Raw genomic sequence first — 11,816 nt, 5'->3', positions numbered from 1 at the left:
AAAAAAAAAAAAAATCAATTTAAATCATACAAAATATGTCCACTGACTAAAATGGAACTAAATTACAAATCAATAGCAAAAAGACAACTGGAAAATATCTAAATATTTGAAAACTAAATGACTCAATTCTAAATAAGCCAAAGATCAAAGAAGAAATCAATAGTCAAATCAAAATATCTTTAAATGAATAAAAATAGAAACAACATATTAAGTTTGTGAAATTCAAATAAAGTAGCACTTAGAAATTTATAGCACTGAATGCCTCTTAGAAAAGAAGGTCTCAAAGCAATGATCACAGTTTTACCTTAAGAAACTAAGAAGAGGTGGTGCCCATACCTCAGTGGTTACAGCGCTGGCCACATACACCAAGGGTGGCGGTTCAAACCCAGCCGGGCCAGCTAAAACAACAATGACAACTACAACAAAAAAATAGTTAGGCATTGTGTGCCTATAGTCCCATCTACTCGGGAGGCTGAGGCAAAAGAATTGCTCAAGCCCAAGAGTTTAAGGTTGCTGTAAGCTGTGACTCGACAATACTCGACCGAGGGTGGCAAAGTAAGACTCTATCTCAAAAAATGAAAAAGAAAAACTAAGAAGAAAGAACTAATTAAATCAAAAGTAAGCAGGGGAAAAGGAAATAACAAAGAACAGAACACAAGTCAATGAAACAGGAAACAAATAGAGAAAAATCAATGAAACCAAAAGGTGGTTCTTTGAGAAAATCAGTAATATTGGTAAATCTCCAGCCAAAATGACCAGAGAAAAAAAGAGAAAAGACACAAATCAACATTATCAGGAATAAAAACAGAGAGAATCGCCTAAGCCCAGGAGTTGGAGGTTGCTGTGAGCTGTGGGACACCACAGCATTCTACCGAGGGCAATAAAGTGAGACTCTATCTCTAAAAAAAAAAAAAAAAAATTGACAAAATCCAACGTCAGTGCCTGATTAAAAAAATAAATCTCTCAGTAACCTTGGACATAAAGGAAGATTCCTTAATCTGGTGAAAGGCAGCTGTGAGATGGCTACATGTAACACGATCCACACCAAAGAAAGACCAAGTACTTTCCCAGGTCAGGAACAAGGCAAGGATGTCAAGTCCATTTATAACGTACATTTTGCAGGATGTTCTAGCCAGTGCAATCAGGCCAGAAAAAGAAAAGAAAGGCTTCAAGACTGGAAGGGAGAAAGTACGTCTTTATTAGCAGACAATCTAATCATCAATGTCAATGCGGAAAATACAACAAAATGTACAAAAAAGCTCCTAGAACTAGTAAGTGAGTGTGCCAAGAAGAATACAAGATCAATATGCAAGAATCCATTGTATTTCTATATAGTAGCAGCAAGCAGCTGGAAATTGAAATTTAAAGAAAACATCAAGGCAGTGCCTGTAGCTCAGTGGGTAGGGAGGGCACTGGCCACATAAACAGCCTGGCGGGTTCAACCAGCCCGGGCCTCCTAAAGCAACAAAGATAACCCAACAGAAAAACAGCCGGGTGTTATGGCGGGCGCCTGTAATCCCAGCTACTTGGGAGGCTGAGGCAAGAGAATCACTTAAGCCCAAGAGCTTAAGGTTGCTGTAAGCTGTGACTCCACAGCACTCTACTGAGGGTGACAACACAGTGAGACTCTGTCTCAAAAAGAAAACATCAATACCATTTAAATAGCATAAAAATATGATATACTTAGGAATCAGTCTGACAAAAACTTTGCAAGTTCTATATTCTAAAAATCAGAAACATTCCTAAACATTCCTAAAAGAAATTAAAGAAAAATCTAAGTAAATGGAGATATCTATATCTATCTATATATATACATACATACCACACTCACTGATCAAAAGACATTAGGATATCAATTCTTAGATTGTTCTACAGACTCAAAGCAATCCCATTTAAATCCCAGCAAGCTTTTTTTCTTAAAAATTAAGAAGTTAGGCCAGGCATGGTGGGTCATGCCTGTAATCCTAAAACTCTGGAAGGCCGAAGTGGATGGACTGCCTGAGCACAGGTTCAAGTCCAGCCTGAGCCAGAGTGAGACCTCATCTCTAAAAATAGCCGGGGCTCACCGCCTGTGGCTCAAACAGCTAAGGCGCCAACCACATACACCTGAGCTGGCCGGTTCGAATCCAGCCTGGGCCTGCCAAACAACAATGATGGCTGCAACCACAAAATAGCTGGGCATTGTGGTGGGTGCCTATAGTCCCAGCTACTTGGGAGGCTGAGGCAAGAGAATCTCCTGAGCTCAAGAGTTTGAAGTTGCTGTGAATTGTGACACCACAGCACTCTACCAAGGGTGACATAGGGAGATTCTGTCTCAAAAAAATAAAAATTGAGAAGCTGATTTTATAATTCAAATAAGAATGCAAAAGACAGCATTCTAAAATCAACATAGAAAAAAGAAACAAAAGGAATATTCAAAATAGCTTTGAAAAGAACAAAACTGGAGGACATGCACTGCTTGGACGTGCACTGTCTGACTACAGGACTTAGCCAAGCTGGGGCACAGTCAACAAGTAAAGCAGGTCAGTGGAACTGAAGACGGTCCATAAGAGACCCGCACATGCATGGATGAAGAGGCAGTCACCTGGAGGCAGCACAGTCTTTTCAACAAACAGATGTCCATACACCAAAAAATGAACGCATACAAAAAGTACCTCAGAATGGATACTAGCACTAAATGTAGGACCTAAAACTATAAAATGTTCAGGAGAAAACAGAAGAGAAACTCTGTGAATTGGGCAAGTATTTCTGACACCAAAAGCATTAAACCATTAAAGAACAAATTAGTAGGACTTTATCAAAATTTAGAGTTTCTGCCTTTTAAAAGATGTTATTAAGGGACAAGTTGGCACAGAGCTGGCGTTCCCTAACACTGCACCCTACCATATCTGGCTGCAGTAATCAGTTCAAGTTACAGATGATGTTCTGTACATATTGTTTGCTAACAATCTAATAACAGTCCCTGGTACACTGTTAGTGCTGAATGCATATCAAGTGGACGAATGCTCAGTAAGTACGTTGAGTCACATACTGGAGGGGGATGAATTTAAGAATAGGCATTAGAGATATTTAAAAGTCAATGCCATTCACTCTGCTGTGCTGCCAGGCATTGTCTATTCTATCTAATATGTTAGAGTAGACTTTAAAATAACTGGGAGAAGAATTGGAATATTCATAACATAAAGAAATGTTAAATGCCTAAGGTGATGGATACCCCAACTACCCTGAACTGATTAATCTACACATTCGAGGTTTGTATCAAAATGTCACATGGACCCTGAGTATTCACAATACTTAAAAATAAAAAAATTAAAGTAAATGTCATTAAAAAACATAGATTGTGGCTCGGCGCCTGTGGCTCAAGCAGCTAAGGCGCCAGCCACATACGCCTAAGGTGGCGGGTTCGAATCCCCAGCCCGGGCTCGCCAAACAACAATGACGGCTGCAACCAAAAAATGGCCAGGCATTGTGGTGGGCGCCTGTGGTCCCAGCTACTTGGGAGGCTGAGGCAGGAGACTCGCTTGAGCCCAGGAGTTGGAGGTTACTGTGAGCAGTGAAGCCATAGCACTCTACCCAGGGGAACAGCTTGAGGCTCTGTCTCAAAAAAAAAAAAAAAAAAACACAGATTGTGACAAAATATAACTCCCAGATCTGAAATACCCAGAATATATAATTTTCTTTTTAATTTTAAAACCTGATACTAAGAAAAACAAAGCACTCGTGATAGGCAACAGGGTGAGGACCCACAGATGTTTATGGAGGCATTCACTCTTGGGGAGCTTCTAAAACAGCTCCTGGTGTCCAACCCCGTGACCTCCTCCCTTTGAGTGTCACCTGGGCTGGTGACTTGTCTCTAACAACAGGGTATAGCAGAAGTGATGGCACATCACTCCTCTATCCAGTGATAAGTAACAATAACTTCCACCTTCCTCTTACTCCCTGGCTCTGGTGAAACAGGCTGCCTCCCACTGAGCTGCCCAGGGAGAGAGGTACACAAGCCCTAGGCCAAAAGCGCTCAAGGAATTCAATCTTGCCAAAACCCACATAAGAAAGGCCTCGATGATGGCCTCTAATTCAGTTACTAATAAAATTGCAAACACAACTTTCCATTCTGGCTCAACTGACCTTAAAGCGATGGTTCTGGGAGCTCCACACCACCAGGTCAGGGAGACCCCCTCGGCAGTGTCGAAAGTCAGCAGCCAGGCGCCTGCATATGCCACTGAGGACAGGACCCCCCAAGCAGGAGACAAGATCCTGAACACAGAACATGTGAACAGTTAGCCAATTCCCCTAAGACAGGCACCCAGAACAGGCCCCAGGGGTCATGAGACAGAAACAGACTCGGTATGCAGCTCAATACCACATGCTATTCACTGCTGGGTCCCAGGCTACAGAGCCACTGGCTAAAGTCCGCCCCGGCCAGCTCTGGGGAAATCAGTTCTCCTTTGCTCAGTTACCAGACTTTGCTCAGGACAGACATAGGGAGCCGCTAAGGAAGAGGAAATAAGCAAAAGCACACACGAATCTGTGAGCAAGGACTCGCAGAGGCCAACAGTCATAGTGACAGAGAAAGTGTCCTCCCTGCCACAGCCACAGGACAAGTAAAAAGAAGCTGTCAACTCAGGGGTGGCAAAGGCATAACTAACTTTGTTAGTTCCCTAGCATATTTCCATCACTAACAGTGGCAGCTGGGCTGGGGGACACAGAGCATTATCACGGTTGAATATATACACACCATACGGATGTACACACACATGTTGATATTTAAATGTAAATATAAATACATACCTGCATGTGTGCACATACATACACATCTCTGTGCACGACTGTCAAAGTACAGATGCCCAGCCCTGGGGAGCCACTGTTACTACTTTCTGACCAGACTGTGCTGTGCAGGTGAGTGATTACCTGAGCTTGCTGAAGGGAAGCAAAGCGATCCCAGCTGACAAGGGAAGCCGCCCTGCCCTTCTGGGCCTGCCACGTGGCTGCCACCCAGGCTCGCAGGCTCTCTGCAGAAGCATCACGAATCAGCTGCAGCCTGGCCTCAAGAGCCAGCGCCCTGCGTGTGAAGAAGCCGTCCGTGCACAAGTCCAGTGGGAAGGCCTGTGGTGCAAGGAGAGCAGGGTCTCAAGTGGGCCGAGCGCACTGACCAGGGACTGGTTAGCACCTATCAAATCTGAAACTGCCCAATTGGCTGATAGATGCTTTCTCTCAAAAAATGTGTAAAAACTATCTGAAACATGCAATCCAATATAAAAGCAATGTATTACAATGGTGTTTTAGAGTAATAATTTGCAAAAAAGAGCTTTGAGCTTAAATTAGTAGGGCTTTCTTTTTTCTCTTATTTCCCACTTTAGTAAGCTAATTTTTTTTTTTTAATTATTGTTTTGGGGGTTTTTTGTTTACTTGGTTGATTGGGTTTTTTGGTAGCCTGCTTAGCAGGTCATGTGTGACAATGATGTAAGAGCCACTGGCACAATGCCTGGGCCATGGTAAGTGCTCAGAAAAGGATGATGCTGAAGGTCCTTTCTACTAAAAGTTTTTTAAAATATAATGTTGAAAGTAAAGTAGACTTAAAGTATAAAACACAATACACTAGGCCAGATGCAGTGGCTCACTCCTGTAATCCCAGCACTCTGGGAAGCTGAGGCAGGTGGATCACTTGAGCTCATAAGTTCAAGACTAGCCTGAGCAAGAGCAAGACCCTATCTCCACTAAAAAATATAAAAACTAGCCAGGCACGTTGTGGTGAGTGCCTATAGTCCCAGCTACTCAGGAGGCTGAAGCAAGAGGATCACTTGAGCCCAGGAATTTGATGTTGCTGTGAGCTATCAGGACACGAAGGCATTCTACCCAATGAGACTCTGTATCGAAAAAATAAATAAATAAATAATAAATAAATAAAATGTAACGTTTAAGTTTTATTATTCAGATTTTTTTTTTTTTTTGAGACAGAGCCTCAAGCTGTCCCCCTGGGTAGAGTGCTCTGGCATCACAGCTCACAGCAACCTCCAACTCTTGGGCTCAAGCCAGTCTCCTGCCTCAGCCTCCCAAGTAGCTGGGACCACAGGTGCCCACCACAATGCCTGGCTATTTTTTTTTTTTTTTTTGGTTGCAGCCATCATTGTTGTGTGGCAGGCCAGGCTCAATTAGAACCCGCCACCTTAGGTGTATATGGCTGGCGCCTTAGCCACTTGAGCCACAGGTGCCGAGCCTATTCAGATTTTTTTAAATAAAGTTATTCTGGCCCAGTGCGATGGCTCACACCTGCAATCCCAACACTCTGGGAGGCTGAGACAGGTGGATTGCCTCAGCTCACAGGCTCCACACCAGCCTGAGCCAGAGGGAAACCTCGTCTCTATAAAATAGCCAGGCATTGTGGTGGGCACCTATAGTCCCAGCTACTCGGGAGGCTGAGGCAAGAGGATCGCTTGAGCCCAAGAGTTTGAGGTTGCTGTGAGCTGTGACGCCATGGCAACATAGTGAGACTCTGGCTCCAAAATAATTAATTAATTAATTAGTTATCCTCTTAGTAGAATATGATGCCAGGGCACTCTACCAAGGGTGACAAAGTAAGACTCTGTCTCATAAATAAACGAATGAATGAATGAACAAAGTTATTCTTTCAGTGGAACTAACACCATAACGTATAGATGAGTCAAAAAACCGTAACAGGCTCAGCGCCTGTGGCTCAAGTGGCTAAGGCGCCAGCCACATACACCTAAGGTGGCGGGTTCAAATCCAGCCTGGGCCCGCCAAAAACAACGACAGCTGCAACCAAAAAATAGCCAAGCATTGTGGCGGGCGCCTGTGGTCCTAGCTACTTGGGAGGTTAGGCAGGAGACTTGCTTAAGCCCAGGAGTTGGAGATTGCTGTGAGCTGTGATGCCATGGCACTCTACCCAGGGGGATAGCTTGAGGCTCTGTCTCAAAAAAAAAAAAAAACACCGTAACCAAGAGACAGGGGTATGAAGCTGAAGGTCTGGAGCATGCAGGTGGGGACAAGTCACAGATGTGTGGGGACTGTTTCCTTGTGGGACAAGGTTACCAGATTACCTGGTAGGCGTTTCTGAAGACGTCTGGTATTCCATCCATGAAGATTACATCCCATAGGAGGAGACCATACAGGGTGCAGAAGGTGGACCCTTCTCCATGAATCCCTAAAACATTAATCATTCACACAGAGGCAAAATCAGTTTTATCTGTTTTTTCAAACATACCACCTACCCTACTGTACACTCAATTTCAAGGAACTAATAGAAACACTTTAGATTCAATGTAAATGCTATCTTCATGCATTCCTAGCTCATTTTTTACACTGTTTTTTTACATACAGAAATCCTAGTTAAGGGCAAAAATCTTAGCAATCATTTAAAAATTCAAATGAACACTTGAAAGCCACAAAGCAGCCCTCTTTACCTACTTGACTGAGCAGAGGAGGCTGGTTCACTCTCTATAGCAAAGGTACCCTGCTTTGTAAGCTTTCTTACTCTGTAAGCCTATCTTTCTCTTCCTCAATGACTTTGTTTCCTGCTTGACCTTCCCCCCCCCCCAAAAAAAAGCCATAAAGCTCTAGTGCTCACACTTTGGTGAATAACTTAGAAAACGTGTTTCTTAGAAAAAGGCAGAATACCCCCCTCAGGCTGTGGAGGTTCTGATTTAGCAGGGCTGGGTAACCAGTGCAGGTGCTCACTGGGCTGGCCCTTTAGACATGGTTCCCTCAAGGGACTTCCCGGGAGGCAGCCGGAGGAGGGTCACCCTGTGCCCTTCGGCATGGCACATGCTGTCTGGATCCACTTCACCCAGGAACACCAGGCTACAAGGGACCCAGCGTTTCCAGTCCTACAGGCTCCATAGAAACCTTCGCCTTAAATAGTTCAGACCTCACATCACACACACATTTTACTGAACGGGAGACGTCTTCAAGAGAGAACCAGGTACCGAGGTCACACAGAGTCAGAGGCAGGGTTTGGTGCAGAATGTACAGATTGGCCTTGGCATGGCACCCAGAACTGTGTGCCCAAGAGAGTCTCAGCTGATCCGGCCCCTCCCCAAGTTGCTGTTTGTCTGCACAACAGCACACATGACCAGGGAGGTGCCTCCCCCACGTGACTGCCTTGGTCACAGGAAGCAACAGCCCCCTGATCCCTGCCCCAACATGCCCACCTGGGCAGAAAGCTCCTCTGCTCAGTCCAACACTGACAAGCACGGCCCCCATCCATCCAGGCGAGGCCACAGCGAGAAGGAGCCGCCAAATCACAGACCAGCCAGCCTTAACCTGTCTGCTCAGGAGCCCAGTACAGAAGGCTTTTACTCACATGTCCCCATGTGAAGGTGTACTCGGGACAATGGCCTGAGTTGTCGGGAGCAGTGTGTGGCATTGCCACATCTGTTCTAGGCCTCCTGCTCCACACCTTCTGTCCTGGTCCCTCACCCAACAGCCTGTCTTGGCCATGCTAAAAAGAGGGCCCGGCCCAGCAAGACTGGGTGGGGCAGGGGATGCTGCTCAGTTACCCTGGTCAAAACCGCTGCGTCTGTAATAGGCCAGGGCCAGCTCCTCCACAGAGCATAGGACTGTGGTAGGGGCGGTGGCGGCCCCATCCTCCATCACAAACACGGACTTGCCCATCCCACGCTGCGGACACAGTCTGCCCGTGATGGTCACCTGAGGCGGCAGTAGAAGGACATCCATTATTAGCCCTGTGGCAGCCAAGGTCCTTGGAGCCTGCCCATGTGTCCCGAGCATCACCTCCTACCCCTGCAGCCATGCACTTAGCAGAACACGTGGCAACTGAGCCACACACAGAGGTCTGCAGGAGTGTGACAGCTCGCTGGCCCAGCCTGGGAGAGCTTTGACGACCAGACTGCCCCTAGCCCCCTTGACTAGCAGGCAAGACCAGCAGGTGCTAGCTCCCACCCACGGGCTCTGTCACTCAACCCAGGGTGTGCCCAAAACGCCATCCTGATCTTAGCAGGGAGAAGGGCATCAGAGTGAAAATGGGAGCAGTGGCCACATCGCCATCCAAAATAGACATTAGACTGTTTAAGCCTAAAAGAAAATAAACACAACCCTGGGGTTACAAACGAGATAGGTTCTGTAGGTTTGTTCTTAAGTTGAACTTAGTTCATAAGTGCAAGCTTATATAAATCGGATGCTTGTAACTCGAGGACTGTCTGTACACATTAAAAACTGTTCTTAGCCTGCTTCCATTCAGAAAAACCAGGTAAATGTGTTAAGTCTCACACACCCACGGGACATTTACTCACGTGTCTAACATCTTTCACAGTTATTTCTGGTAGCTGATGGAAAAGATGCTTATACTTCTTACAGCTCGGAGACTCCCGCAGGCGCACGGCTCTCTGATACAGTGAAAGCCGGTGTCCTGTTCTCACCTCTGGATCTGCCAGCCCATCCAGGATGCACTTAATAGCCTAGCAAGTAACACGGTCACAAGTCAGGACTGAAAGACCCCACAGCAGCTTCCGTTCATTCAGTCTGACAGGAAGCCCACTGTAAATTATTCAGTTTTGTTAATTAACAAATGAGCAAACATTTCTAGAGACACAGGCTATTCCTTCATCTTACTCTGATACACAGAGCAACCGTAATCTCCACTCCAGGTGTGCTAGAGCACAACCAACCCGTAGCTCTCATGAACAGTGGAGCCCAGAGGCCACCCTGCACCTGAGCTGGAAGAACTCCAGAGGAAGACCTGGCTCAGCGTCTCTCAGGACACCCACCACCTGGGCAGCTCTGGAAGAAAACGTGTCCTGCCCCTCATCCACAGCATGACACAGTCCAGAGCAGGAGCCTAGGCACGTGGCCACATCAGCACTCCCAGGGAAATCTCTCGTGCAGTCAGAAGCCACAGAGCCAGTCCAGGTTCTTCATTTATAGGGACAGGAACCTACAGTTTGGAACAATTAAATGTATTTCCTAAGGCTATTCAGAGTCATAAATAAATACACTGAAAAACCCACAAAGAGATACCACTTCACACCTACTGGGATGTCTACAATCAGAAAAATGGAAAGTAACAAATGGTGGTGAAGATGTGGAGAAATCAGAACCCTAGTCCACTGCTGGTGGGAATGTAAAAATGGTGCAAACACCAGGAGGAACAAGCAGCAGTTCCTCAAAACTTAAACATGGAATCACCATGTGACCCAGAGATCCCACTCCGGGTATGTCCCCAAAGAACTGGAAACAGTGAGTATGACAGACGTTCACTGCAGCAAGTGCAAAACAGCCAAAAGGCAGAAGCACCAAGCGTCCGTCTCTGGATGCCCAGATACACAAAATGCAGCACCCACTGCCACAGAATATGATTCAGCCTCCAAAATGACGTGCAGGGGAAGCCTGCAAACACCATAGGGAGCAAACTGAGCTCGACCCAAATGGACAGCACTGCACAACTCCACTTCCAGAAGAGGTATGTTCATGGAGATGGAAAGTAGATTAGAGGCTACCAGGGCCTGGGGCCGGGGGAAGCAAGGAACAGTTACTTAATGGTTATGGAGTTTCTGTTGAGAGTAACGGATGGTGCTGAGGGTTGTACAACATGTGAGGATAATTAATCCCACTGAATTATGCACCTAAAAGTTAGTAAAATGGCAAATTCTATCTAGTCATATTTTACCACAATAGGAAAAAAGAAAAAAAAGAACCACAAAACTGATAATCAGTGAAGGCGCAGGCTGTCAGGAGTTAAGTGGCCAGAAAAAATCAAGAAGGGAGATGGAGACACTGGGGTACTTTTAGAATATGGCAGCCAGGTGGCAGCCTGACCACTCCGCCTCTGCCTGTACTTTGCAGGAAGAAGCAGGAAACTGGTAGATTCCTACCCTGGAGACTGAGGTGAAGCAGGAAAAGAATAGTAAGAAAACTAAAGGTCATGACTGGGGTAAGATCTCTGGGAACAGATTAGAAGGAATTAGGATTTTCTGAGCATCAACCTCAAAAATCAGCCCAGTGCTTTGTCCACCCCAATGAACACAAATGAATGCTCTCAGCAGAACAGTGAAGGAGGGGAGATCTGTAAGGTCTTCTAAACCTCTACTTCACTGAAAGAGGCAACGTAAACACAAGCGTTCGCATTCTAAATTTGGTTCTGAGCTAACAGATGCTTTCTCCTGCTATTTCAGCCTCAATAAACACTGAGAAGTAAGGAAGCACCACGCCTAACTCCAGGAGAGAAAATAGCTTTCACTGGCTTTTTCCCTGGCACTTTAGGTAACAAGGCACTTTTTCAGTTGAAGGCAGTAAAAACAGGATGTCATATTTCCATATTCCATGGTCAATTTTTTCCACCCGTACATCACCCTGATTTTCCTTCTGCCGAAGGAAAAAACAAAAGCTCAAAGAGGCACAGTCCCCTCCATTCAACTCGAAGGCAAGCTGGACTGACCTGAGAGGACACCTGCAGACAGCCACACAGAGAGCCACCATTGCCCTGGGCTCAGCAGCACCACCTCTGAGGCCCCACCCTGCCTGGTCCCAGTGCCATAGAACCCTCCTACTTCCAAGTCCCCAAGGTCCCGGCACAGGGAGCATCAGTGCCTAAAACAGTTGCCCAGCTCAGGGTTAGTCAGACCATATGCCTCCCAACAGCAGTGCAAAATACTTCACAGAAGTCCAAAGAGTCAGCTTGGCGCCTGTGGCTCAACCGGCTAAGGCGCCAGCCATGTACACCTAAGGTGGCAGGTTCGAATCCCCAGCCCGGACCCGCTAAACAACGACGGCTGCAACCGAAAAAAAAAAATAGCCGGGCGTTGTGCCGGGCGCCTGTGGTCCCAGCTACTTGGGAGGCAGAGGCA

General features: G+C 46.1%; 1 protein-coding gene across 3 annotated transcripts in view; it reads right to left on the bottom strand.

Annotated features, from left to right (window-relative positions):
- The window catches only part of FAN1 (FANCD2 and FANCI associated nuclease 1), a 39,557-nt gene that overhangs the window by 4,965 nt on the left and 22,776 nt on the right, over window positions 1-11,816 (bottom strand). For 2 of the 3 annotated variants that reach the window (XM_023507622.1, XM_003801017.3), the window contains exons 9-13: window positions 9,267-9,431; window positions 8,514-8,664; window positions 7,056-7,159; window positions 4,909-5,103; window positions 4,126-4,254 (exon numbers count right to left, since the gene is read on the bottom strand). In XM_023507622.1, coding sequence (XP_023363390.1) covers window positions 4,126-4,254; window positions 4,909-5,103; window positions 7,056-7,159; window positions 8,514-8,664; window positions 9,267-9,431 — 744 coding nt within the window. Of the gene's footprint in view, window positions 1-4,125; window positions 4,255-4,908; window positions 5,104-7,055; window positions 7,160-8,513; window positions 8,665-9,266; window positions 9,432-9,583; window positions 9,908-11,816 lie in introns of those variants that run through there. The other variant, XM_023507623.1, reaches the window with a different exon arrangement.

This window comes from Otolemur garnettii, unplaced genomic scaffold (genome assembly GCF_000181295.1).
Source record: "Otolemur garnettii isolate 467f Iridium unplaced genomic scaffold, OtoGar3 scaffold00194, whole genome shotgun sequence".
NCBI classification, from domain to species: Eukaryota; Metazoa; Chordata; class Mammalia; order Primates; family Galagidae; genus Otolemur; species Otolemur garnettii.
This window is presented reverse-complemented; position numbering and strand designations above follow the sequence as displayed.